The sequence below is a fragment of the Naumovozyma dairenensis genome, chromosome 3, assembly GCF_000227115.2.
Source record: "Naumovozyma dairenensis CBS 421 chromosome 3, complete genome".
NCBI classification, from domain to species: Eukaryota; Fungi; Ascomycota; class Saccharomycetes; order Saccharomycetales; family Saccharomycetaceae; genus Naumovozyma; species Naumovozyma dairenensis.
In genome coordinates this window covers 748846-775022 of record NC_016481.1, presented here as the reverse complement: position 1 = coordinate 775022, position 26177 = coordinate 748846, and the positions used below count along the sequence as shown (strand labels likewise).

Genomic DNA, 26177 nt, shown 5'->3' with positions numbered 1-26177 from the left:
AGATAAACTTCCTAAGAATATAATTACTATTTTGTTTTTATTATATTTTCTTATTAAATAAAAACGATAACTTATTTACAAGTCTATCAAAAGTGTTAACCATTTTTGTTTTAGTTGTTAATTCTCTATCCTGAAAAAGAGTGTTAAGAGATGAGCGATGAGCACCACAGGGAAAGCTTAACGTTCGTTACGTAAAGGAAGTGTAATTTTTCACTTTTTTTCTCAATAAAATTTTCACCGTTGCCCGGCTTTGTTCAAGTTCCGTTTCCGTTTCCGTTTCCGTCTTCACTTACCTTGCCTTACCTCTCCACGCGGCCACCGAGCGATTGGAACATTTTCATCTTCAAGATTTCCAAATTTTCCCCGCGCAGCGCGCTGATCGGCATGGTCTCCCAACCTCGGCGGCTACAGAACTCTTCCATTTTGATATACTTTCCTCTAGTGCTTTCAGGTCCCGCTGTTACCTCGGGATGAACATCTGCCTTGCTGCAGATCACCATTATGGACTTAGTTTCCACTTTCTCTAATCCTCCCACTTCGTTTATCAGCAACTCGAGGTCTGATAGTGGGTCTGGTCTCTCAAGACTGATTACAAATACCCAACCCCTAGACCGTTCAATGTGTCGTAGAAACTCTAACCCTAACCCTTTATCTTGAGATGCCCCTTCAATGATACCAGGGATATCTGCCACTGTGAAAGTTGGCTCATCTATCCCCAAGGATACTGTACCAATGGTTGGACATAGAGTAGTAAACTCCCAATGTCCTATTCTTGGTCTGGCATTCGAAATGGCTCCCAAAAGAGTAGATTTCCCAGCGTTTGGTAACCCAATCAGTCCGAAATCTGCTATACTTTTTAATTCAAACATAAAGTGTTGTTCCAATCCGTTCCGACCAACTTTACAAAACCTTGGATTCCTAATTAAGCTTGTTAAAAAATGCATGTTTCCAAGACCACCTTTACCACCTTTTAAGAGACAAATTGGTTCATTACTCACTTCATCTAAATCAATACCAAATAAGGGGATAGTATCTTGATAATGTTCAGCATTCTCCAGATCGTAATCATATAACTTCACTTTTTCCTTTAAGTCCTTGAACCAATCTTTACTTGTATGAAATTCCTCCGTTTGTCCCTTATATATCCATCCCTCTCCAACTTCGTACGAGTTTCTAAACATTTGAATATGTGGCACATCTTGTCTATATCTGTCAGTAGCAACACATTTCAATTCTAACATATTGTTTTCCAAAATGGAGCGTAAAGATTTATCTTTTGTAGCGTCTGAATCCTGTAGTTTCCCTTGAACATATTCTCGTACTTTTTTAGGGTCCATACACCAATGAACAACAGTTCCCCTCGGTACTTTAATCAATATATCTTTACCTACAGCTCCATCCAATTGGTCTGTGGCTCCGTTTTCACCGTCACCAGCAATATATGTTGTTTTCAATTTAGCTAAAGAATCCATACTATCAACCGCTTGAATATAAATACTACCACCATCACCTCCATCACCTCCATCTGGTGGTCCAATCCTTCTATTAGCATCCCTAAAAAATGAAATACATCCATTACCGCCAATACCACTCTTACATTTCACTATTCTAACATCAATAAAATTTCCCTGCGATCTCTTATGCTTATGCTTATTAAACTCTTGTAAATAATTTATCGAAGTGAAATATCGTAATGAAGCCTTTAAATCAATGAATCTTTGCCCCTTAAAATTTCTTGCATCATTATTAGAGATGATCTCAAAGGGGAATTTATCACCTGTCTTCCATGATTTATTCCCAGAAATTAAAGAGCTTGCTGGATTGGGTATTTCAAGGGAATTTAACCAATTTTCATTGTCTGATATCTTTGGTGCATTTTCAACTATCTTCGAGAAAGTGGAATTTAATCGTATCGATACTTTGCAGTAATATCTTGGTAACATTAGATACCTTAGGCTTCTTCGTATCTTTTTTTGATTGAACTATCTTTCGCTTTCTTGTTATTCATTTTTTTGGTAACGTCAGCTCTATTTCATATTTTAATAAAATCTTCCTTGTTTTACTATGTAGAAACATGAAAAAGAACATATCCATTAATACAATTTATAATAATACAATACAAACACAATATCGACTTTATTAAGAGTCGTTAAAATAATATTCTATCATATATTAGGCACAATATGTAAGTTTATATTAAACGTAGAAACCTTGTGCCTGCTGTTCGTAGTGTCTACGTCATTTCGACATCATTTCCTTCTCCTTCCCCTTCTTCTTCTTTCGACTCTGCCTTAGCCTCTTCCTCTAATTTGCTTTTAATTGATTCCACATTTGCTAACATATTTTTCATTGAATTCGATCCGTCCCCAAATAACATCATCTCTATATTATCCCATTCCGCTCTCCATTGATTTACAGCTTTAGTCACTTCACTCAATTTCTCTTGTAATGAATATTTATTTTCCAGACTATATTTAGCACGAGACATCTTAATATCATCCAGGTAACGTTGCACTTGTATCTTTAATTCACGAGTATCCGCATCTGGCTCACCAAATTTATCTAATAAAACTTGAATTTTCTTTGGCGGATTCCAACCATCAACATTAATCTTAGAAACATTAGGATCCGATATTTCTATCTGCCTAACTAGATCAACGGATAACCTTTGTAACAAATTAATATATTCTAAAGATTTACCATTAATACTTTCAGTAGTATTAACATATTCTCTTAAATAAATCGTCTTATGCTTTCTCTTGAACGTTTGAGCCTCATTGCTTATCTTATCAAGATGAGATAATTGAATCTCTCTAGTCTGGTATTTATTATATTTCAAATCAATGGAACTTCTTGTTAAATCTCTATAATATATGCTTAAATTATCAAGATTTTGCTTCAATTCATCATCAGTAGCATCTTTATTTTTCAATTGTTTTAAAGTTTTGAAAATATCCTTAATGCAGGAATAATTCTCTTGTAAATGTTGTTCTTGTTCACTTAAAGAGTCAAAATAAGTGGTCTCTATTTCTCCTGGCATAGTCGTTATGTATTTACCTCTTTGTCTTACTCTTTCTTATTTAAGATCCAGATTGCGTTTGTCAATTCATATAGTTTTGATATTAGCATTGCAGTGGTAGTAGTAGCAGCACAAAAACTTGAAATTTACAAGATGCCTAAAAAACAGGAGATAGAGTCTAACAGAAAACAAAATGAAAAAGAGGCTCGAAATAAAAGTAGAAAAGATCAAGGCAACCCAAGGCAACCTAAGGAAAGGAAAGCACTCTATAATAGTAATCCTATTGACGAATGAAAATGGATGATGACAGTCAATTAAAATTAATACAAGATATCAAGATTAATCTTCGAAGATCTGCATCAGATTTATCACATTGGAAACTTTACAAATCAGCCAAATGGTCATCAGAAGCATTAATCGGAATGTGTGATATTAGCCCGTTTTTATCCAATAAAGCTGATCCAGTAAATATTACATATGAATCTCCACTTAGGAATAGGACTGGAATGGGAAGGTTAGGTAATGACGGGAAAACGAATAATAATGGTAAGATGGCGATGGATTACGATCCTAGGTACGGTATGAATGATGATGAATATGACTTATATCTTTTGGCAGTAAGTCTGTTTGATTGTAAAGAGTTCGATAGGTGTTGCTATTTCCTTAAGGATGTTAAACATCCTTGTTTGAAGTTTTTGAAATTGTATAGTAAGTTCATATCGTGGGATAAGAAGAATCAAGAAAGTGTAGAAAGCGTTTTGACAGTTGGGAAGTCTAAGAATATCCCAACAGGGATAAATGATCCAGAAGGAGCTTCATCTTCTACTGCTTACGATTTTACTACACAAGCAAAGAAGATTAAAACATCTCGTGGAGTTGTAAATATGGGGGACGGCCATCAAAGTAGCATTTCATTGATATTACAAGAATTGAACCGTTACCTAGATGATTTAGAAAAGCATGATGATGTCGTATCAGGTAGAGGTTTGTACCTTGGATTATCATTGCTTTATTATTTGAAAGGTGTTCTCCTCAAACAAGAAGGCAATAAATCTTCAGCAATGAGTTCGTTCCTAAAATCATTATCACACTATTCGTTTAACTGGACTTGCTGGATAGAGTTGACTGAATGTTTATCAAGAGCAGACGAAGCATTTCAATTACTCAAATACTTGGACGATAAATTTGTCATTCAATCCGAAGTACCGTTTGATACCCAACATACGGTCCAATATAATATAATGTTGAAATTTTTCAAATTAACATTATCACAAGATTATAAGGGAAATATGGATGAATTAATGGACCTTATAGAAACACTACTGGCAATATTTCCGAACTTTGCTTATATCAAGGCACAGAATGCATTAATAAATTACCATTATATGGATTACCTCAGTTCTGAGGACCTATTCGAACAAATCGTAAAATTAGACCCCTACAGATTAGATGACCTAGACACTTATTCCAATATACTCTATGTGATGCAAAGACATTCCAAACTAGCATATTTGGCTCAATTTGTATCTCAAGTTGATAAATTCAGACCTGAAACTTGTTGTATAATAGCTAATTATTATAGTGCTCGACAGGAACATGAAAAATCCATCATGTATTTTAGAAGGGCATTGACTTTGAACAAGAGTTGTACAAGCGCATGGACTTTAATGGGTCATGAATTTGTTGAATTAAAAAATTCACATGCTGCCATTGAATGCTATCGAAGGGCAGTTGATATTAATCCCAAGGATTTCAAAGCTTGGTATGGGTTAGGTCAAGCATATGAAGTGCTAGAAATGCATTTATATTCACTATTCTACTTCCAGAAGGCATGTTCCTTGCAACCGCTCGATCGCAGAATGTGGCAAGCTTTGGGGACATGTTATATTAAAATTGGATACAAATCAGATGCGTTGAAATGTTTTGAAAGGGCATTACAACATTCAGGTAACATTGAACAAGATAGTGTACTATTATTTAAAATTGCAGAGATTTGCGAGCAATTGAAGCAGATGGAAAGATGTAAATTGCATATGATACGATGTGTTGAGCTTGAGAAAAGCGAAGATGGATTTGCGAATGAGGAGACGATAAAAGCCCGCCTATGGTTAGCAAAGTATGAATTGAAACATGACAATTACGAAGAGGCTTACAAATATGCGACAGCTGTCACTAATGGGACTGCACAAGAGGTCGAGCTTGCTAGGAGCATTGCAAGACATTGTCAAACAAAAATGTAACATTCACTTTCTTATTTCTAAAATCGACAGATAGTATGTATTCTTGATAAAGTCATACAGGCTACCTCTATAAAAGGAACAACATTGCATTAATACTTTCATAGTTTGTTTTGACTATTATATTCAATTGGAAAGGCAGAAAGTAGGCCCTATATGGGTTAGTATTGCTGAATCTACTGTATTATTATCTGGAAACTGCTTGTCTATATAAGTTACCAAAGAAAATAGCCGCCTATCCTTAACGCGGATCTGCAAGATATTTAAAATTTTTATAGAATTCATCTATGCAAAAGAATATCTAAGTTAGTTAGTACTTATGTTAGTAAACAACACTGTTAAAGGAAGGTAACCTAAGGAAATCAAACATTTTATATCGATAAAAATTGAATCTATTACCAACTTTCCTTAGTTTAAAGTAGTGACATGTCGGACTTACCACCACTACCTCCTCCTCCTCCTCCACTTTTTGAAGATGAAAATAATCAAGAAGGCTCCGACCATATATTACCACCAGCGGTAGAGGACAATGAGATGCCTGACTTACCGCCACCACCTCCTCCACTCTTTGACAATGAAGAAGACATCTCAGAAAATCCACTGCCCCCTCCTCCTCCACCAATGGACTTCGATGAAGAGCCATCTACGATACCTCTTCCATCACTACAACCACCGCACCCCCACCTAGTACTGACAAACGAAGAAACTAATGATTTAAAAAGAAAATATGATTCAAATATATCTGGAGAAGATAACTATACTTCTGTGGACATACAACCCTCCAAGAAAAGAATAAACAAGAAGAAATTCGGTGGATTAATACAATCACATAAAGTGGACATGCCCCACGAACACTTAAGGAAAATAATAGAAGGACATTCTGATATGGCTTCTAAAAGATTTGATTATGGCAAACGTGCCTTCTTAGTCGCATTAAAGTATATGCCTCATGCAGTACTGAAACTATTAGAAAATATGCCTCAACCTTGGGAACAAGTTAAAGAAGTTAAAGTTCTATACCATATAACAGGTGCCATAACATTTGTCAACGAAATCCCAAGGGTAATAGAACCTATATATACTGCACAATGGTCTACTGCATGGATTGCTATGAGAAGAGAGAAACGTGATAGAACTCACTTCAAAAGAATGAGGTTCCCAGGGTTTGATGACGATGAACCTCCATTATCCTATCCAGAACATATTGAAACAATTGAACCATCTGATGCTATCACTCTACCATTAGATGAAAAAGATGATAAATGGGTCAAAGATTGGCTTTATGATCCACGCCCCTTGGCAGATGATAAACAGCATGTAAACGGAACATCATATAAAAGATGGAACCTGGAGTTAGAAACTATGGCCAATCTTTATAGACTAGCAACTCCTCTAAGAGATGAAGTCACAGATAATAACTATTACTATTTGTTTAATAAGAAAACATTTTTCACCTCAAAAGCATTAAACACGGCTATTCCAGGGGGACCTAAGTTTGAACCATTATATCCAGAGGAAGAAGAAGGAGATTATAGCGAGTTTAATTTAATAGACAGGATAATATTTAGAGTACCAATTCGAAGCGAATATAAGATTGCATTCCCTCATGTATATAACTCAAGGCCACGGTCTGTGGAAATCCCATGGTACAATGATCAAATTTCATGCCTCATAGATAATAATGAAGATCCAGACCTTCCACCGTTCTTTTTCAATCCTTCTTTGAACCCGATTACCTTTACTGATGTTCTTGAGAAAGTGGATATGCGCAATTATTCTGATGACTTTTCACTCCCTGTTGATTGTCTTCCATTATTAGAAGATGAAGACTTTATTTTACCGGAGTTGAAAGATGCCATGTCTCTTTACCATGCGCCATACCCTTTTAATAGGAGATCAGGAAAGACAACGAGGGCACAAGATATTGCTTTAGTTAAAAAATGGTATTTACAACATCCAGACGAAAAATATCCAGTAAAAGTAAGAATTTCATACCAGAAACTTCTAAAGAATTATGTCGCAAATGAACTAAAATCGAAGAAACCAATAAACATAAAGAAAATCAAACTATTGAAAAATCTGCGGAATACCAAATATTTTCAACAAACTACTATCGATTGGGTCGAAGCGGGTTTACAGCTTTGTCGTCAAGGACATAATATGTTAAATCTGCTGATATATAAGAGAGGATTGACATATTTACATTTAGACTATAATTTCAATTTGAAGCCAACGAAAACACTGACAACGAAAGAACGTAAGAAGTCAAGGTTCGGTAATACGTTCCATTTGATGAGGGAAATTTTGAAAGTCGTTAAACTTCTTGTCGATGCTCACACTCAATATAGGCTTGGAAATGTCGACGCTTTCCAATTAGCTGATGGTATTTATTATATTCTTAATCATCTAGGTCAACTTACTGGTATTTATCGTTATAAATATAAGGTCATGCATCAGATTCGGGCTTGTAAAGATTTGAAACATGTAGTTTACTACCGGTTCAATAAGATTTTGGGTAAGGGACCGGGATGTGGGTTCTGGCAACCAGCATGGAGGGTCTGGATCTTTTTCATGAGAGGTATTATTCCAATTTTGGAAAGATGGCTAGGTAATTTGTTAAGTCGTCAATTTGAAGGTAGATCAAATGAAGTCGTGAAAACTACAACGAAACAAAGAGTTGAGGCATACTATGATTTAGAATTAAGAGCATCCGTAATGAACGATATATTAGAAATGATACCAGAAGGTATAAGACAAAATAAGGCAAGAACAATACTGCAGCACCTAAGTGAAGCGTGGAGATGTTGGAAAGCGAATATACCCTGGGATGTACCTGGTATGCCTGAACCCATCAAAAATATCATCGAGAGATACGTTAAGGCTAAAGCAGATAGATGGGTTTCATCTGCACATTATAACCGCGAACGTATTCAACGTGGGGTACATGTCGAAAAGACAGTAATGAAAAAAAATTTAGGAAGATTAACAAGATTATGGATCAAGAATGAACAAGAAAGACAGAATGAGATTGAAAAGAACGGTCCAGAGATTACACCAGATGAAGCAACATCAATATTCTCTACAATGGTTGATTGGCTTGACCAACGAAATTTCTCACCAATCCCCTTCCCTCCTTTAACATATAAAAATGATACAAAAATTTTGGTTCTTGCCTTAGAAAATCTTAAAGATGTTTATGCTTCGAAATCTAGATTGAATGCCGCTGAAAGAGAAGAATTAGCTTTGATTGAAGAAGCATACGACAATCCTCATGATACATTAAATAGAATCAAGAAATATATTTTAACACAAAGGGTATTTAAACCGGTCGATATTACAATGATGGAACACTTCCAGTCAATTGCTCCAGTATATACAGTTGATCCATTAGAGAAAATAACCGATGCTTACATTGACCACTACCTATGGTACGAGGCTGACCAAAGAAAACTTTTTCCTAATTGGATCAAACCAGGTGATTCTGAGATTCCGCCACTTCTAGTTTATAAATGGAGTCAAGGTATAAATAATATATCTGATGTGTGGGATGTTTCCAAAGGGCAATCTACCGTTCTTTTGGAAACTCAACTAGATGAATTGGCCGAGAAAATTGATTTCACCTTATTGAATAGGTTATTACGTCTTGTCATGGACCAGAATATTGCAGATTATATGACGGCGAAGAATAATGTTATATTGAACTTTAAAGATATGAGCCATGTCAATAAATATGGCCTCTTAAGAGGTCTGCAGTTTGCTTCCTTCATATATCAATATTATGGATTCGTGATCGACCTCTTGATTTTAGGCCCAGAACGAGCATCCGAGATGGTTGGTCCCGTCGATAATCCAAATGATTTCATGCAATTCAAGAGTTTGGAAGTGGAGAAAAAACACCCAATAAGGATGTACTGTAGATACTTAGACAGAGTATACATATTACTCCATTTTAATGAAAGAGATGCGGACCGGCTTACTGATGAATATCTTGCAGAGAACCCAGATCCAAACTTCGAGAACGCCATTGGGTATAACAATAAAAAATGTTGGCCAAGAGATGCTCGTATGAGGTTGTTGCGTCAAGATGTGAACCTTGGGCGCGCAGTTTTCTGGGAAATCCAAGGCCGTGTTCCTAGCTCATTAACAGTTTTAGATTGGAGCACATCGTTTGCTTCCGTTTATAGCAAGAATAATCCAAATTTACTTTTCACTATGTGCGGATTCGAAGTTAGAATATTACCCAAGCATAGGACAGCTGAAGTCCTTTCCACAGATGAAGGTGTATGGGATCTTATCAATGAAGCTACTAAACAAAGGACAGCCAAGGCCTTCTTAAAGGTTTCAGAGGAAGAGATTACTAATTTTGAGAGCAGAATAAACGGTATTTTGATGGCGGCAGGTTCTTCAACTTTCACTAAAATTGCTGCAAAATGGAATACTGCACTAATATCGTTATTCACTTATTTCAGAGAGGCAACAGTCTCTTCTGAAAGGTTACTAGATGTTTTAGTCAAAGCAGAGACGAGGATTCAGAATCGTGTTAAATTAGGTTTAAACTCTAAAATGCCAACACGTTTTCCACCAGCAGTATTCTACACACCGAAAGAATTAGGTGGGCTCGGGATGCTTAGTGCATCTCATATCTTAATTCCAGCCTCCGATCTTAATTATTCTCGACAAACTGACACGGGTATAACACATTTTAGAGCTGGTATGACTCATGAAGAAGAAAAGTTAATTCCAACAATATTCCGTTACATAGCTACATGGGAGAATGAATTTTTAGATTCAAGAAGAGTTTGGGCAGAATATGCTACAAAACGTCAAGAAGCTTTCCAACAAAACCGCAGATTGGCTTTTGAAGAATTAGAAGGTTCATGGGATAGAGGTATCCCTCGTATCAGTACGCTATTTCAAAGAGATAGGCACACCTTAGCATATGACCGAGGCCATCGTATTCGTAGAGAGTTCAAGAAATATTCTTTAGAACGTAATAGCCCATTTTGGTGGACTAACGCTCACCATGATGGTAAACTTTGGAACTTGAATTCGTACCGTACAGATGTAATCCAAGCACTTGGTGGTATAGAGACAATTTTAGAGCATACACTATTCAAGGGTACTGGCTTTACCTCATGGGAAGGTCTATTTTGGGAGAAAGCGTCAGGATTTGAAGACTCTCTTCAATTCAAAAAGTTGACTCATGCTCAAAGAACTGGTCTAAGTCAAATCCCTAATCGTCGTTTTACACTTTGGTGGTCACCTACTATTAATAGAGCTAATGTTTATGTTGGTTTCGTTGTTCAATTGGATTTGACAGGTATATTCTTACATGGTAAAATCCCCACTTTAAAGATATCGTTGGTTCAAATCTTCCGTGCTCATTTATGGCAGAAAATTCATGAAAGCGTTGTTTTTGATATATGTCAGATTTTAGATGGTGAATTAGATATTTTACAAATAGAGACTGTAACAAAAGAGGCAGTCCATCCACGTAAATCGTACAAAATGAATTCGTCAGCAGCTGACGTGACAATTGATAGCACCTACCAATGGGAAGTTTCAAAACCTTCCTTATTACATGAAACTAACGATAGGTATAACGCTGCTCTAACAAATAAAATGTGGGTTGATGTTCAACTAAGATATGGTGATTACGATTCTCATGACATATCTCGTTATGTTCGTGCCAAATTCTTAGACTATACCACTGATAATGTTAGTATGTATCCCTCTCCAACCGGTATAATGATCGGGATTGATCTAGCATATAACATGTATGATGCCTATGGTAATTGGTTTAATGGTTTAAAGCCGTTGGTTCAAAATAGTATGAGGACAATTATGAAAGCAAACCCTGCCTTATATGTTTTAAGGGAACGTATAAGAAAGGGTCTCCAAATTTATCAATCTAATATCCAAGAGCCATTCTTAAATTCGTCAAATTATGCTGAACTATTTAATGATGATATTAAATTATTTGTCGATGATACTAATGTTTACAGAGTTACTGTGCATAAAACTTTTGAGGGAAATGTTGCAACAAAGGCAGTCAACGGTTGTATCTTTATATTAAACCCCAAGACAGGTCATTTGTTCTTAAAGATTATCCATACCTCTGTATGGGCAGGACAGAAACGTCTGAGTCAATTGGCTAAATGGAAAACAGCTGAAGAAGTGAGCGCATTGGTTAGATCATTACCAAAAGAGGAACAACCGAAACAAATTATTGTTACCCGTAAGGCTATGTTAGATCCATTGGAAGTTCATATGCTTGATTTCCCTAATATTGCTATGAGACCTACTGAACTAAGATTACCATTTTCTGCATCTATGTCGATCGATAAGTTATCTGACGTTGTTATGAAAGCAACTGAGCCACAAATGGTATTATTTAACATATATGATGATTGGCTGGATAGAATTTCTTCTTACACTGCTTTCTCGAGATTAATTTTACTATTACGTGGGTTAAAGACTGATGAAGAGAAAGCGAAGATGATTATATTAGGTGATCCAACGATCCCAGTCAAACCACACCATTTATGGCCTTCATTTTCTGACGAACAATGGATTAGCATTGAGTCAGAGATGCGTGATTTGATTCTTAATGAATATGGGAAGAAATATAATGTGAATATCTCTGCATTAACACAAACAGAAATTAAGGACTTAATTTTAGGCCAAAATATTAAAGCACCATCTGTGAAGAGGCAAAAAATGGCTGAATTAGAAGCTGTGAAGACAGGAGATAATGCAGACGTAGATAATATAGGTGGTTCTACTGTTATGAAAACTAAGAATATTAATGCTCAAGGTGAAGAAATTGTGGTGGTGACCTCAAGTAATTATGAAAACCAAAATTTCAGTTCGAACAATGAATGGAGAAAATCTGCCATTGCTGACAGTTTACTATATTTACGTTTGAAAAATATATATATTTCCTCAGACAGTTTTGTTGAAGAAAAGAATGTTTATGTCTTGCCAAAAAACCTTTTAACTAATTTTGTTCAAATATCTGATGTGAAAATTCAAATTGCTGGTGTTTTGTTTGGTGCTTCTCCAGTTGATCATCCGAATATCAAGGAAGTCAAGACAATCGTGTTGATACCCCAATTAGGTAGTAGTAGAGGTGTCAATATGAGTGCGGCACCGAATAGTCAATCGCATCCATATCTGGAGAATCTAGAATTACTTGGTTGGATACATACCCAAACGAACGAAATCAAATTCATGTCGGCGAACGAAGTTATGACTCACACTCAATTATTCGAAGAAAACTACACTGATGTGATCGATCTGTCAGTTTGCTCTGTTCCTGGTTCAATCTCTCTATCCGCATACAATTTGAACGACGAAGGTTACGAATGGGCTAAAGAAAATAGGGATGTTACAAGTGAAATACCCGAAGGGTTTGAGCCTACATTTAGCTCACAAGCTCAATTGTTATTATCTGATCGAATTATAGGTAATTTCTTAGTCCCAGAATCTAACGTGTGGAACTTTGCCTTCATGGGTCCAAGTTTCAATAAGGAGATAAGCTATGAATTGAAATTAGATATCCCACTTGACTTCTATAATGAAGTACATCGTACGACGCATTTCCTTCAATTCAACGAGTTACAAGGCGACGAAGAATTGGAAGCTGAACAACAAGATCCATTTGCATGAATCGAAAGGTGTCCACTATATTATTATGTATTTTTCTACGCTATTTTTTATTCTATTTAATATTATGCATTCTTCCCTTTTATCATAAAGACCAGAAGATATAATCATTTAAATATATTTTTCCGGAGTCAAAAAGAGATTGACAGTCAACCTAATTCCATTATCGAATCCATATCCATAAATTACCGTCTTCTTGTACCATGAACGTTTAGACTCTATGACGGAGCCAGAGGGAGTGCGTTTTTGGGAGCAATTGTTGCAAGATCTGTCACAAGCACATACTCTCGGGCTAATTTTTAAAACTGCCTACCGCAAAGTTGATAAAAATCTAACACGAAGTTCCACAGTGAAAGCAATGATGAAACAGGAGCAACATCTATCGACAACTAAAAGAACTAGTATAGGTAATAATTACTTTTCTGTAAACTTTATAGATTTCAATTTAGAAGCAAGGGTTACAATCAGAAGAAGAAGATCATGGAATGGAAGCAAATTACGTTGAAACAAGAAGACCAGCCGAAGCAGAATACGATTATCCATAATGCTACAAAACCAAACAAAATTAATACTGGAAACTCAAACAAAAAGAATAGACCCAAGAAGAATTTTAAAGAAGGAAAGGTAGAAAAAGGTGGGAGCAACAACATGTCCAAAAGGGCAATAAAAAAAGCTAACAAAGAATATTTCTTAGAGCGTCAAAGAAAGAAAGCAGAGCGGCTGCTACAACAGAGCATGAATAACACTGACAATAATGATAACAATCGTACATCAATCGTTCCTCTTCCTAATTCACCACCACCACCACCGCCACCGCCGCCACGGCAAGGAAATTACAATCAGTTACCTATACTTTGGCCAAACTTTGGAGCACCTCGACCTACCTGGCTGCGTTTACCGCCTGTACCTCCTGTAGGAATGAACTATATGAATGCCTTCCCACATCTTAACCAAGATACTTTACAAAATGGTACTCCAAGTATGAATTATTCTCTACAAGACGCTATGCCACTCCATCGATTACCAATCCCCAATAAAAATGGAACGCTGATACCGCAGCAGTATATACCGCAATCGGATATATCACATCACCACATATCTACATTCAACGCTAATGTTATACCAACGTCAAATCAGCAGATTTCGAAAGAAGCTGCTAAAAAATTCAAGGGAATGAAGAAAAAGGCGAAAAAGGCCAAAAAGGGCCAAAAGGCCAAAAAGGGCCAAACGGCCAAACAAACGAACATAGAGGTGCCAGGCACAACATTCAAAGAAAATGCTACCCAGGCTCTGTTTAAGGATGAGGATTTGTCAGTATCTTCAAAACTTTTGCCAGTTATACGGCATGCAGATAATACGGACTCTAACTTGCATTCGGGAGTACGCAAATATGGGAATTTTTTAACCTCATTAACCAACTCCAAAGACAGAAATGAAATAACTAAATCTTCAAATATATCTAACACTGTGCAGTATATTGAGTTGGATGACGAGAGTTCGGTTGAAGAAATAAGTAATGAAAATGTCGACAATGGAAACGAGCATGCTCCAAGCGAAAAGAGACAAGAGCTACAATCAAATAATGGAATAATCGATCTAGACCTAATTGAGGCGGAGGGAGGAAGCACGGAACCAAATGGAAGAGAAAATTCTTCTGCTCCTACGTCCTTGCCTGGGGATCATATTTTTGAACCTTCCGATGATTTAGACACAATTCAAACCAAATCGAATTCTAATAGTTCAGCACAGGAATTGAATCAGAAAACGAAGTCTACCAAGAACTTTGACAACCCAACCAATAATGGAGCTAACCCTAACCTCGAAAAGAAACTAGGGTTAATGGAAAGGTTATATAAAGATGTCGATACGACTAACATTCCGTACCTTCCAAATAACAGGATACCTATACTAAGCAAATCAACATCACCTCAAGGACCTATCTGGCTAGCGGCATCGAAGATATCTTTGTCTAGTGATGACGAATCAAGTAAAAAGAGGGTAAAGAAACATGTAGTATCTGGTCCAAATGGTGAACTATCACAACGAAACAAAGAATCCAGTAATTACCTACTGCCGACTACGGACCTTGACAACCGCTTACAAAATGTGGAACCAAACAGTGTTTCCGTTGCAAAAAACACCAAGGGAGAGCGAAACTTAGAAGAGATGGAACGTGAAATTCATTTTGAGTTGAATAAATTTTTGTTAAGGACAAAAGTTGAGATTGGGAAACTATCCACTGCACTAAACGATAAACGTTATCATATTGAACTTCAAGGCACTTCGATAGAGGATAAAATCGTTACGTATAAAGATAATATTCTTGATGAAGTTGTCCGAAGCGTTAATGATTTATTTCTTCATCATGAAGGAGTTGAAGGGTATGCTACGAAAAAACCTGAAAGAGTGCAGATAAACAAGCCACAAAGAAATACTGGTGTTATTGATGTGGAACCCCTTGCCCCATCGGGAGGTTCCAGCCAAGCGGCTGTCAGTGATGAACCAAATACAAATACTACCGGGTCAGTAGCCACGAATACTTATGAACAGCCAAAATCTCCAAAAACTGATGCACTTGTTGATTATAGTTTTGTTAAAATAACTAAGGTATGTGAACCGAATTCTCCTTTTTATTTATCTTTTGCATAATTACTAACCTACTAGTACATATCAAATGTACAATTCAAAAAGTCGAAGGCGCAACATTTTAGTCCTTACAAATCCGTGCTCTCACATTCATCAACGTAGCTTGTTAATTAATGAAACAAATGAGCAAGAGTCGACCAATTCGTTAAGCATTATCGACCGCTTCATGAAGAATGACTCTTTGTGTCTGTTTTAAAATGATGTTTTTGTGTTCGCGGTTGGATTTCTACCTAGAACGAGCACCAGAGCGAAGCAAGAATTATATAGGAACTGTATAAGATTTATAGAATTTCACCAACCATATATTTATTAAGATATATTTTCTTAGCATGTTACCTGTCTCTGAATATCAAGAAATTACCTGGGGGAAACGCTTATTTTGTCCAAAATTTCTGACCATCTCTTACGTAATTTACATGCAGTTAGCTAGGTGCGTCTATATTTTTTTTCAAAATTATATACAAAAACTAATAAATTTAGATGAACATAAGCTTGATCTATAAATTGCTCTGACCGAGAAATATTTCTAGTATATTCAGATGAGATTTTATTAAACCTTTCCGAGGACATTCCATATCATCTATCGATCGTTACTTTTGAACAGAAACATATGCTTCCTGTTAAGATATAGCTGTTGTGAAGGAACAAGATGCCGAAGACACCTGAGAGGACGAAACGTTCTGCTGAAGTTGCACTTTCACCCAATCTTAAGTCAAAAGTCATAAAACAAAAGGTAACTAAACAGGGTACTGAATCATCGAGGAAAAGAAAAAGAAAATATCAATTTGCTCCGGTAGATAATTTAGATTCAAAATCTGCACCTCCATCTGCAGTTCTCAAATCAATACCTGTATCGCAGGTTCGAAATACTATTAGGACTAAGAGGAAAGTTAAGACTGATGTCTCGATAGAAAAGGTTCCTGTTGTTTCCAAAATCAAAGAGGAAAATGAATCTGATAAAATAAAGAAGACACCTACAATTGATGATAATGGAAGTTACAAAAATGGAAAGAGTCCGGCAGAACAAGTAATTTGGAAGTATAGTCCGGCAATCAAGCATAAACCAGATGATTTTAGATCTTCACCGTCAAAACTTGATGATCCCCCATTAATGGATAATAACCAAGATCCATCTTCTACTCCAATCATTGCTAATAAATGGAAAACTATTCTAAATTTCAATAATATGAAGAAAGATGACAATGTTGGAATGAGACTAGACTCGCCTCTTGAGAGAGAGAAGGGCTCACCAAAAGGAAATACAGTCAAGGATTCGTTAAGGGGTACTTTAAGAGATATTGATGACATTCTTGGTGACATTGAAGGTGATCTTTCCTTAAAGCCGAACATGTCCCGGATAAAAGATGAACTACCCTCTTCACCAAGTGGGGTACCAACGAATTCAATATACTGTACCACCAAGAAAACACTCGGAGAAGATAACGATTCTTTAAATGAGGGTGACGACTCCTTGATTGATATATTGACGCAACATTATACCCAAAAGTTAGGGACACATACACCGATAGCTACTGGCAAAGGAAACAACGCTGATTTAGAACCGTTGGGTAATCTTGCAGAAGAGATAATAGAGGAAAAGAAATCTGCAGAAAACACAGATATACCCAACGGCAAGGATACAAGTAATGATGCTGATTTTTCCGATTCTTTGTTGGATTTGATGGAAAACTCAGATGGTATGGACGGAAATGTTGAACCTGAATCAGAAGTAAGAATATTAGGAGATCAAATCAGTAAAAATCTGAAGGTAAAATCAGACACTCCAGACCAAAATATGTCAGAATATGTGAAATTGGCGCAGGCAGCAGTCGAAAGAAAAGGCGTTACAAGATTAGTTATCCTTGAAGTACGTGAGCTTACATTACCAAGAATAGGCATTCAAAAAATATTAAGCTGCATTAACTCCCAACGTGAAAAAAGTTCAGTGATAATACGACGTCCATGGTCGTATTTGGAATATGATGTAGGAGATGTCATTCACATCATTGAAGGTAAAAATATAGAGAATAAACGACTGTTATCAGATGATATAAATCCCAAAACACAGTTAGCTAATGATAATTTACTAATACTCAATCCTGATTTACTGTTTTCAGCCACATCGATAGGCGGTTCCATCGACTGTCTACGGCGATCTGTTATTCAAGCATCTTTTAACGACCCCAGGGGAGAACCGAGTATAGCAATGACAATTGGTAATATAGTACATGAATTATTACAAGATTCGTTTAGGTATATGATGTCCCATGAGTTACTTACCATAGAGTACCTCGATGAAAGGTTAGATTTTTTGTTAGAGTCTTTTAAGTTTGACATTATGGTGTGCAACGAAAGTTTAGCAGATGTAAAAGAACAGATTGTTAAAGATCATGCGGAGAATATATTACAATTTGTAAACCACTTTGTTCAAAAGAGTAACTATGGATGTTACGTGTCTGTTTCTGGCCTCAAAAAGACCCAACCACTTTCGATCTCGGATGTCATTGATATTGAAGAAAATATATGGTCATCAACTTATGGATTAAAAGGGTATCTAGATTTAACTGTTGAAGCAAATACTGAAAATATAAAGTGTATTGCACCATTGGAAGTTAAGACAGGAAAATATAGAGGACTTTCTCATGAAGCACAGGGTTTAATTTACACTTTATTGTTGAATGATAAGTATGATTTACCAGTAGATTTTTTCTTATTGTATTATACAAGGGATAAATCAATGACGAAATTTCCGAAAATATTACATTCTATTAAGCATATTTTAATGTTAAGAAATCAAATGGCGACAACGTTTAAACACCAGTTGAAAGAAATAACTAATCGGGAACGCTTAGAATATAAGCTGCCTCCATTAGCTGGAGCTTCACTTTGTGAAAATTGCAATACGAAGGACATGTGTATGGTTTTGAACAAATTGGCAGAAAATGGAAATGCAGAAGACAGCAAATTACGAAAGGGAGAATACGAATTATTAACTAACCATTTGCTTACCAATTTAGAAAAGAATAGGAACTTTTTTCTCAAATTCAATGATTTAATTACAAAGGAGGAATCAAGCGTCTGTAGCATCAATGCGGAGCTATTTCTGTTTGATAGTAAAACCAGAGAATCATTAAATGGTCGCTGTCTATCGAACCTTATAGTTGATGATATTCAAGGTAGTTCGCAACAGTGTGGTAAATATACTTATTCTTTCAAGAGACAAAATCAAGATGAAACGTTATCAATGTTACATTCACAAATTGGTATCAATGATTACGTAATAATCAGTGATGAAAATGGTCATTTTTCTTTATGTCAGGGGTTGGTCACTAAAATTTCGAGCGACTCTATTACTGTGGCTATAAATAGAAAACTCTTGAATAATAAAATTACTTTGGATAATGGTAATCGTACATCTATTCAAAGTGTAATTAAGCCTCAATTTAATTTAACGGAGATAATGGCTACTCAAAATTTAGTAACGTACAGAATTGATAAAAATGATATTCAACAAAATTTATCATCGTCTAGATTTAATATTTTAAATTTATTTTTGCCCAGTGTTCAACCTGGTGAGTTACTTGTTGATGAGAAAACGGGGAAATCCAAATTGACGAAACGATCTGATGGTGGAGATGAAAGAATGAGACGATTCATTGTTGACAATGAATCTCCTACATTTGTACCCAAAGATAAACCTCCATTAATTTCATATACCATTCCAGAAGATTCTTCATTCAATGAGAATCAAATAGAAGCCATCGATAGAGTTATGCGAGCCAATGATTATGCGTTGATTCTCGGTATGCCCGGATCTGGTAAGACGACGGTGATTTCAGAGTTGATAAAAATGTTAGTTGCCGATAATAAATCCGTTCTTCTTACTTCATATACACATTCTGCTGTGGATAATATTTTATTGAAATTGAAAGATGTTGAATTTGATATAATTAGATTAGGTTCCAAACGTAGAGTTCATCCTGATACGCAACGATATTTACCTAAATATGATTCTCTTAACACATATGAAGAATTATTAGAAACAATAAATGGTGTTTCGGTTGTAGCTACGACATGTTTAAGTCTTCGTGATATTATGTTTAATTTAAGATCGAAAGATTTCGATTATGTTATCTTAGATGAAGCTAGTCAAATTTCGATACCTGTAGCGCTTGGTCCCTTAAGATTTGGAATAAAATTTGTCATGGTCGGTGATCATTATCAATTACCACCTTTAGTGAAGAACGAGGCTGCCAGATCAGGAGGATTAGAAGAATCATTATTTAAGTATTTTTGTGAAAGACAACCAGATAGTGTGGTGGAGTTGACATATCAATATAGAATGTGTGAAGATATTGTTATGTTATCTAATTATTTAATTTACGAGAATAAATTAAAGTGTGGTACAGAACAAGTTAAGAATCAAAGTTTACATATTCCACATCTTGAGAATTTAGGGCAGTACAGAAAGGCTGATGCAGACCAAGATTGGTTAATGGATGTTCTTGATCCTCAAAGGAAAGTTATATTCATGAATTATGATAAATGTGTTGAGATTACAGAACAAGCCAATAATGATACCATAACGAATGTAGGGGAAGCAGAGTTAACAAGACAATGTGTGAAAGGTATACTTACTTCGGGGGTTTCCAGTGATAAGGTAGGTGTAATGACGTTATATCGAGCTCAACTAAAATTATTGAAGAAAGTTTTGGGGTCGGCAGCATATGATGGCTTAGAGATCCTGACTGCAGATCAATTCCAAGGACGTGATAAGGATTGTATTATAATTTCCATGGTACGGAGTAATGCTCATTTGAATGGGGGATCGTTATTAAAAGAATTAAGACGTGTTAATGTTGCTATGACGAGAGCGAAATCAAAATTAATAATAATTGGTTCTCAAAAGACAATTAGTAGTATTCCAGAAATTAAGGGGTTTATGAATCTATTGCAAGAACGTAATTGGATATATGATTTATCAACGAACTGTCTTGAATGCTATGATTTTCCCCAAAACGTAGACAGCCAATTTTCCGATTCAGCCTTAAGAGTTGGCGACAATGATGTACCCAAGAAGGGTGCTAAAAATATAACTGCAGAATCACTAATCGTTAAGAATAAACCGATTACAAAACAAACGTTAACTGAAATGTGATGTGTGGTTGCATGGACAATTTAAAATCTTCTAAACAGAAAAAGCATTAATGAGAGACGAGGTCTTAATCAAATTAAAAAAGGCATGTATATTTATTTGAAAAGATTTATATGTTTTTTATATATGCAATAAAATTTATCTGCATACGTAATCAGAAAAAAGATTGCGCATCAATTAATAGATTGAATATCTTTTTCAACTTTCTTTACAGCTTCGTCGTTAACGAACCAAGTAACTTTATTTCCATACAAATGGTTAACCAAGGCACAAGGTAATTCCAAATTTTCCTTATCAAAAATCTCATGCATAATATCTTGTTTTGAACTTCCCTCAGCGACGAAAAAGATTTCATTTGAATTACCCAAGAGAGGCAAAGTTACTGTAATTCTATCACTTGGAGGTTTTGGAGAATCTTGACACCACATAACTTTCTTTGCCTTTTCATCCAATAAATATCTATGACTTTCCCCAGGGAACAATGAACAAGTATGACCATCAGGACCACACCCCAATATGACCAAATCGAGTTTTTCAGGTAAGATTTTTTCATATTCCATTGCGATCAAGGGGTATGAATCTTTACCATCTTTGACTAATTGTTCATCTATGGTATAAACGGTAGGTCTTTTATTTTCAGGTAATGAATCCAAGACAGCTTTTTTGAATGCACCAAAATTACTATCTGGATTATCTAATGGGACAATTCTTTCATCTACGAAGAAGATATTCCATTGATGCCAATCGACTTTGGAGGCTAATGTTTTGTCTTCAATGAATGCAGCACGTAAGACATTGATTAAGGATCCTCCGCTGATTGCCAGATTGAACTTTCTGGCGGATTTTAAGGCGATATCTTGATGTTTTAAGATATGTTCACCTAAGGACTTGGAGAGGCTGATTTCTATGTTGGATACGATAGCTCTGACCATTATTCGTTGTGTTGTGTTGTGTTCGTAGTTTTGGAAATTTATATATTTCTTGTATGTGGTATGTTTTTACAAGTAAGAAAGAAGATGGAAGAAATATATGGATTTCAAGACATATCTATAATTGAATTAAGGAAAATGACGTATGTACACTTATGTTAGGTGATCAGCTTTGAATTGTTCCTAACAGACGGCGACTGACAGGATCCCTTGAAATCACGTAATACTAACAGGAACCTTTCCCAGATTTCCCAAATTTTTCACTTTTGTTAGTTTTTCAGTTTTTGCGTTGTGGAAATCTCGAAAGGGTCGGGAACAAAGCGGTATTATAATGTAACTTACGTAACAGCATGCAAGTTAGGGTCTAGTTGGTCCACTCTCTTGATTGTATAGGGGTTGTAAGAACAAAGAAAGGAAGAGGGCTAAAATATTTAGGGTTGGTGTTGATACTCACGATCTGTTGACTACTTTAGAGTAAAAACCCATTGCTTTTTTCAAGAACTGTTTTCCACGAGAACGACGACACAACACAGAAATACAATAATAATACATCTGAACCAGGCATATGAACTGGTACGGGGTTAAGCGCACCATAAAATGAGGGGTTGGCGGGGTTGGGAAAGGGTTTTAGGGGAAAAGATAGAAAAGACTAGGAAAACTAATAATTAGGTAAGCTAAAACATATTTTAAGGTGTATATGTTATACATATATGGAAACAGATATGGGCAACACAAATATAAGGTACATGTTACAGGTCAAAGGGGATGGTTCTATTGGAGTTAAACTTATACCATTTTAAGTACTTTATTGTGAGGCTTATCTAGTTACACAAGGGCCAGGGAATGATTAAAAAAAACTTCGTATCATTCATGAGATAAATGTCTCTGCAGAAGTAGCAGACGTAGATTTCATAGAGGATATAAAGTATATGATGTATATAATTTTAAAGCCCCAGACTACTCATCTGCATAAAAATATTAAGTAATTAGAGGTGAACTATTTGACCTCCAGATTTTGGTGTAGGGTTGAGTAGAAGGTAGGGTAAAAGCTTTGAGAACATGTGCAAGAAAGAAAGGGTTTAGCACAAAAATACACTTGGATAAGAAAAATATTTGTACCCCGTGCCATAACTAATCTAAATCGTCCAGTGTTCAAATCGGTCCATCGGAAACTAAAGCTTATTTTCTTTTTGGATGAGGAAAATAAAGGGAAGATCTAGATTGAATTTAATAGTCCCAAGCGATAGTTGCAAAGAAGGGTGGCAACAACAAGATATATTCATATGCTAGGTCTGCAGAAAATAATTGACCTCTCCATGTCAATCAATTTATCGAATGTGGAACCAGATCTGATCAAATCGACAGATGAATACCCTTTGGAGGTGATTCCTGGAGAATTCCACGAACAGCAAGTCTATATAACGGACCCTGCTATGATTCATGACATTTCAAAACTAAATTATGGTCGAATAAGTAGAGATAAATCCATGGATAAAATAGAACAACAAGATTTAAAACGTCACATCATTGAAATGGCTACCACTTTTTACAGATACAATAATAAACATTTACGAGATAACGTAAGGAAACCATCAGTCACTACAGTGAGCAAGTATTTCGGTATAGCAAGGCAAACCTTTGATGATCATTTAAAAGGTTTCCATAAAAATAGTGTCATATTCGGAGCTGCATCAAAACCTTTATTGGAATCAAATGAAATATTGTTATTCAAGGCAATGTTAAGTATTGCTCATAATAATGAGTTCCCATTACCTAACATGGACGATGATTTAAAATATTATATTGAAAGGTTCTTAAATAGGAAAAAATTGGCTTTGAATGAAACTGAAACTGTTGACGAATTATTAGACAAACTAAATAATGCTACCACTATCAGTCCGAGTGATCCGCATAATGATCCTTTCACGTTACTTTCTGCATATTCTATCATCCACGACGGGATATTAATTAAAACGTCCGATTTGAATGATCATACGTTCAATAGTAAACTGAGGAATACATTCAATGCATTAAATTATATCAAGAGACTCGCTAAAAATAATAATGTCATGAAAAATAGGAATAATAGTAATGTTAACAGCGGTTCTTCCTCAAATAATAAAGTGGTTAGTAAACGTACTATTACGAGAATTAGACAAAAATTGGGCATTTCACAAAAGAAAAGGAAATTATTGATCAACGAGAAACTACATCCAACCATTAACAACAATAATAATGACAATAACAATCGTGAAAACAGAAATTGTAATGATGAAGATGATCAGGTTAAAAATAAGGAATGGCTGAGGTCCAACATTTTATTCAACCAATCTTTAACTGAATATGATGATCGTATTTGGAATTGTGACGAAATATTAATTAAAGTAGGGGAAATTGGTGATAGATATCGTTCTCCTAAAAAATTGAAAAGCAAAATATCAACAAATAATAATAATAATAATGATAATAATAATACTAAGAACGCATCACTTTTACATATCGAAGAACAAGAGAGACGAAAACAACCCTTTAATATACCTGGTGGGCATGGAACTCAAATTCAAAATCCTGAGGATGACCGTAGATCAAATGGAAGTAAAATCGAAACAAAAGAATCACGACAAAACAACGATGAAAAGAGAAATAGAAACGAGAACGAAAATTATTTCCATAAGTCATTTCAATCTAATAATAACACAGATAATATCAGTGAAAGTGTCATAGATACATTATTAAGAACAGAAGACAATAGGGGTAACAATGACAATGGCAGCTATTCATTGGATGGAATCGATACTGTGAGTTCTTCAAGAATACCGCATGATTTAGACCATATAGGCCATCAAACTGTTAATCCTGTGGATCTAGGGGATCATTCTAAGTTTGCACATCAAATCCATTATAACTTTGATGATACGGAAAAAAATCAACCATCAGCTAAAGATGGTAATGACGGAGAAGAAGAGGATGAGGAGCAATCAACAGGAGGAATGAGGGAGGACAGTAACTTGCAAGACACTACTACTACTACTACTACTACTAATAATAATAATAATACTGTTATGATTTCAATAGCTGATGATGAGTTTTCTTTACTATACACTGTAGGCATTGATGGATCTATTTTGAAGCCAAATATCATCTTGAATTCGGAGTATGATAACCGCACTAATGGCAGAGATTCCATCATTTCACAAATAAAATATAATCGGATGAAGGATGATTGGATCATCACAATCCCTTCAAAAGAAGATGAAGAAGAAAGGAACAAAATCGAAATATTTTCCAAGTATATCATAGAATGTTTCCATAAACAAACTGCAAAATTCTTACAATCGAAAGGTTTAGATTATCATAGTACAAGACGATTATTAATTATTAATTCTGAAATTATACCCTTCCAAATGGATTTTCTACGAGTTTTAAATGAATTAAATATTGATCTTTTAATTATTCCTTCATATTCTTCCACTATGTTACAACCATTAGATTTCGGGATTCTAAATTTCTTCAAATCTGAATTGAGAAAATTGAATAGACAGTGGTATTCAGGTTCTTTGGTCATACCAAAAATGTACAAAGATGAACATGTTGATGACCATACGACTAATAATAATGAGGCACAAAATAATTACTTTCTAAATCATGACTATGAGCATAATAATAATCATGGTTATACGATACATCAAAATCTTAATAACTCAATATCCGATGATCATCAGAGAAAGAAAGCTAAAGATAGCAATACAGACGATATGACGCTGACTGATCAAATTGAAATTATTTATTACCTTCAGAATTCATTATCCAAGAGAATCAAAAATATTCATGATATTGTTAGAAATGGGTTTGGACGTGTAATGATCAATGTCGGATTGAATCATGGCAAATTAATGCAGTTTATATATAACTGTGAAGAAAATATTAGATTGAAAGAGCTAGACAACGGTGCTACGGCCTTGCCAGGGAATGAAATGTCTGGGAGAATAAGAAGAAGTAATATAGACATTACTCCACCACATACGGCAGAGGAGAGAAGGCAAGATGAGCACCACCATATAAAATTTAATGATGATAATAATGATGATGATGATGAGGAAGAAGAGGAGGAACAAGAAGAAGAAACTTTGTATCACAAGGAATCGCAAAGGTATAGTCATAAGATTGATGATGATCATGAGCATAATCATACTAATAACCATTTCACGGTTCCTATGTCCAATCATCCTAATAATCACCATACCACTACTAATACGAATCATAATGAGAATGGGAATGAACATGAGGCAATGTTAACTAATTCTGCTAATACAGAGGATGATTTACGATTAGCCAATATTGTTAGAGAGAATATCTCTGATGCTACCATGACATCAGTATTTTTTGAGCCATTATTACCTGTTCCAGATTTAGAAGGGAATCAATCTCATCATGACTTTACTAACAGTGACAATGCCAATAATAATGACACTAATAATAATAGTAATAATAATAATACTAATAATTCGCATGGAATGGATTAA

At 35.4% G+C, this 26177-nt stretch overlaps 8 protein-coding genes across 8 annotated transcripts; 5 read left to right on the top strand and 3 right to left on the bottom strand.

The window, feature by feature from the left end:
- Positions 1–299: 299 nt before the first annotated feature.
- Positions 300–1943, bottom strand: MTG2 (putative GTPase MTG2; the record flags this gene model as incomplete). Its single annotated transcript, XM_003669192.1, has 1 exon — positions 300–1943. One exon carries the CDS (start codon positions 1941–1943, stop codon positions 300–302), a length of 1644 nt encoding a protein of 547 aa, XP_003669240.1.
- A 290-nt stretch (positions 1944–2233) lies between these two features.
- On the bottom strand, positions 2234–3040 carry THP2 (Thp2p; the record flags this gene model as incomplete). The annotated part of the gene is made up of 1 exon (XM_003669191.1): positions 2234–3040. One exon carries the CDS (start codon positions 3038–3040, stop codon positions 2234–2236), a length of 807 nt encoding a protein of 268 aa, XP_003669239.1.
- A 269-nt stretch (positions 3041–3309) lies between these two features.
- CDC23 (anaphase promoting complex subunit CDC23) lies at positions 3310–5259 on the top strand (the record flags this gene model as incomplete). Its single annotated transcript, XM_003669190.1, has 1 exon — positions 3310–5259. The coding sequence occupies one exon, from the start codon at positions 3310–3312 to the stop codon at positions 5257–5259; it is 1950 nt and encodes a 649-aa protein (XP_003669238.1).
- Positions 5260–5682: 423 nt separating this feature from the next.
- Positions 5683–12927, top strand: PRP8 (U4/U6-U5 snRNP complex subunit PRP8; the record flags this gene model as incomplete). The annotated part of the gene is made up of 1 exon (XM_003669189.1): positions 5683–12927. The coding sequence occupies one exon, from the start codon at positions 5683–5685 to the stop codon at positions 12925–12927; it is 7245 nt and encodes a 2414-aa protein (XP_003669237.1).
- Positions 12928–13404: 477 nt separating this feature from the next.
- Positions 13405–15573, top strand: NDAI0C03330 (uncharacterized protein; the record flags this gene model as incomplete). The annotated part of the gene is made up of 1 exon (XM_003669188.1): positions 13405–15573. The coding sequence occupies one exon, from the start codon at positions 13405–13407 to the stop codon at positions 15571–15573; it is 2169 nt and encodes a 722-aa protein (XP_003669236.1).
- Positions 15574–16219: 646 nt separating this feature from the next.
- Positions 16220–20728, top strand: DNA2 (bifunctional ATP-dependent DNA helicase/ssDNA endodeoxyribonuclease DNA2; the record flags this gene model as incomplete). Its single annotated transcript, XM_003669187.1, has 1 exon — positions 16220–20728. The coding sequence occupies one exon, from the start codon at positions 16220–16222 to the stop codon at positions 20726–20728; it is 4509 nt and encodes a 1502-aa protein (XP_003669235.1).
- A 170-nt stretch (positions 20729–20898) lies between these two features.
- Positions 20899–21657, bottom strand: SOL3 (6-phosphogluconolactonase SOL3; the record flags this gene model as incomplete). Its single annotated transcript, XM_003669186.1, has 1 exon — positions 20899–21657. The coding sequence occupies one exon, from the start codon at positions 21655–21657 to the stop codon at positions 20899–20901; it is 759 nt and encodes a 252-aa protein (XP_003669234.1).
- Positions 21658–22937: 1280 nt separating this feature from the next.
- Positions 22938–26177, top strand: NDAI0C03300 (uncharacterized protein; the record flags this gene model as incomplete). Its single annotated transcript, XM_003669185.1, has 1 exon — positions 22938–26177. The coding sequence occupies one exon, from the start codon at positions 22938–22940 to the stop codon at positions 26175–26177; it is 3240 nt and encodes a 1079-aa protein (XP_003669233.1).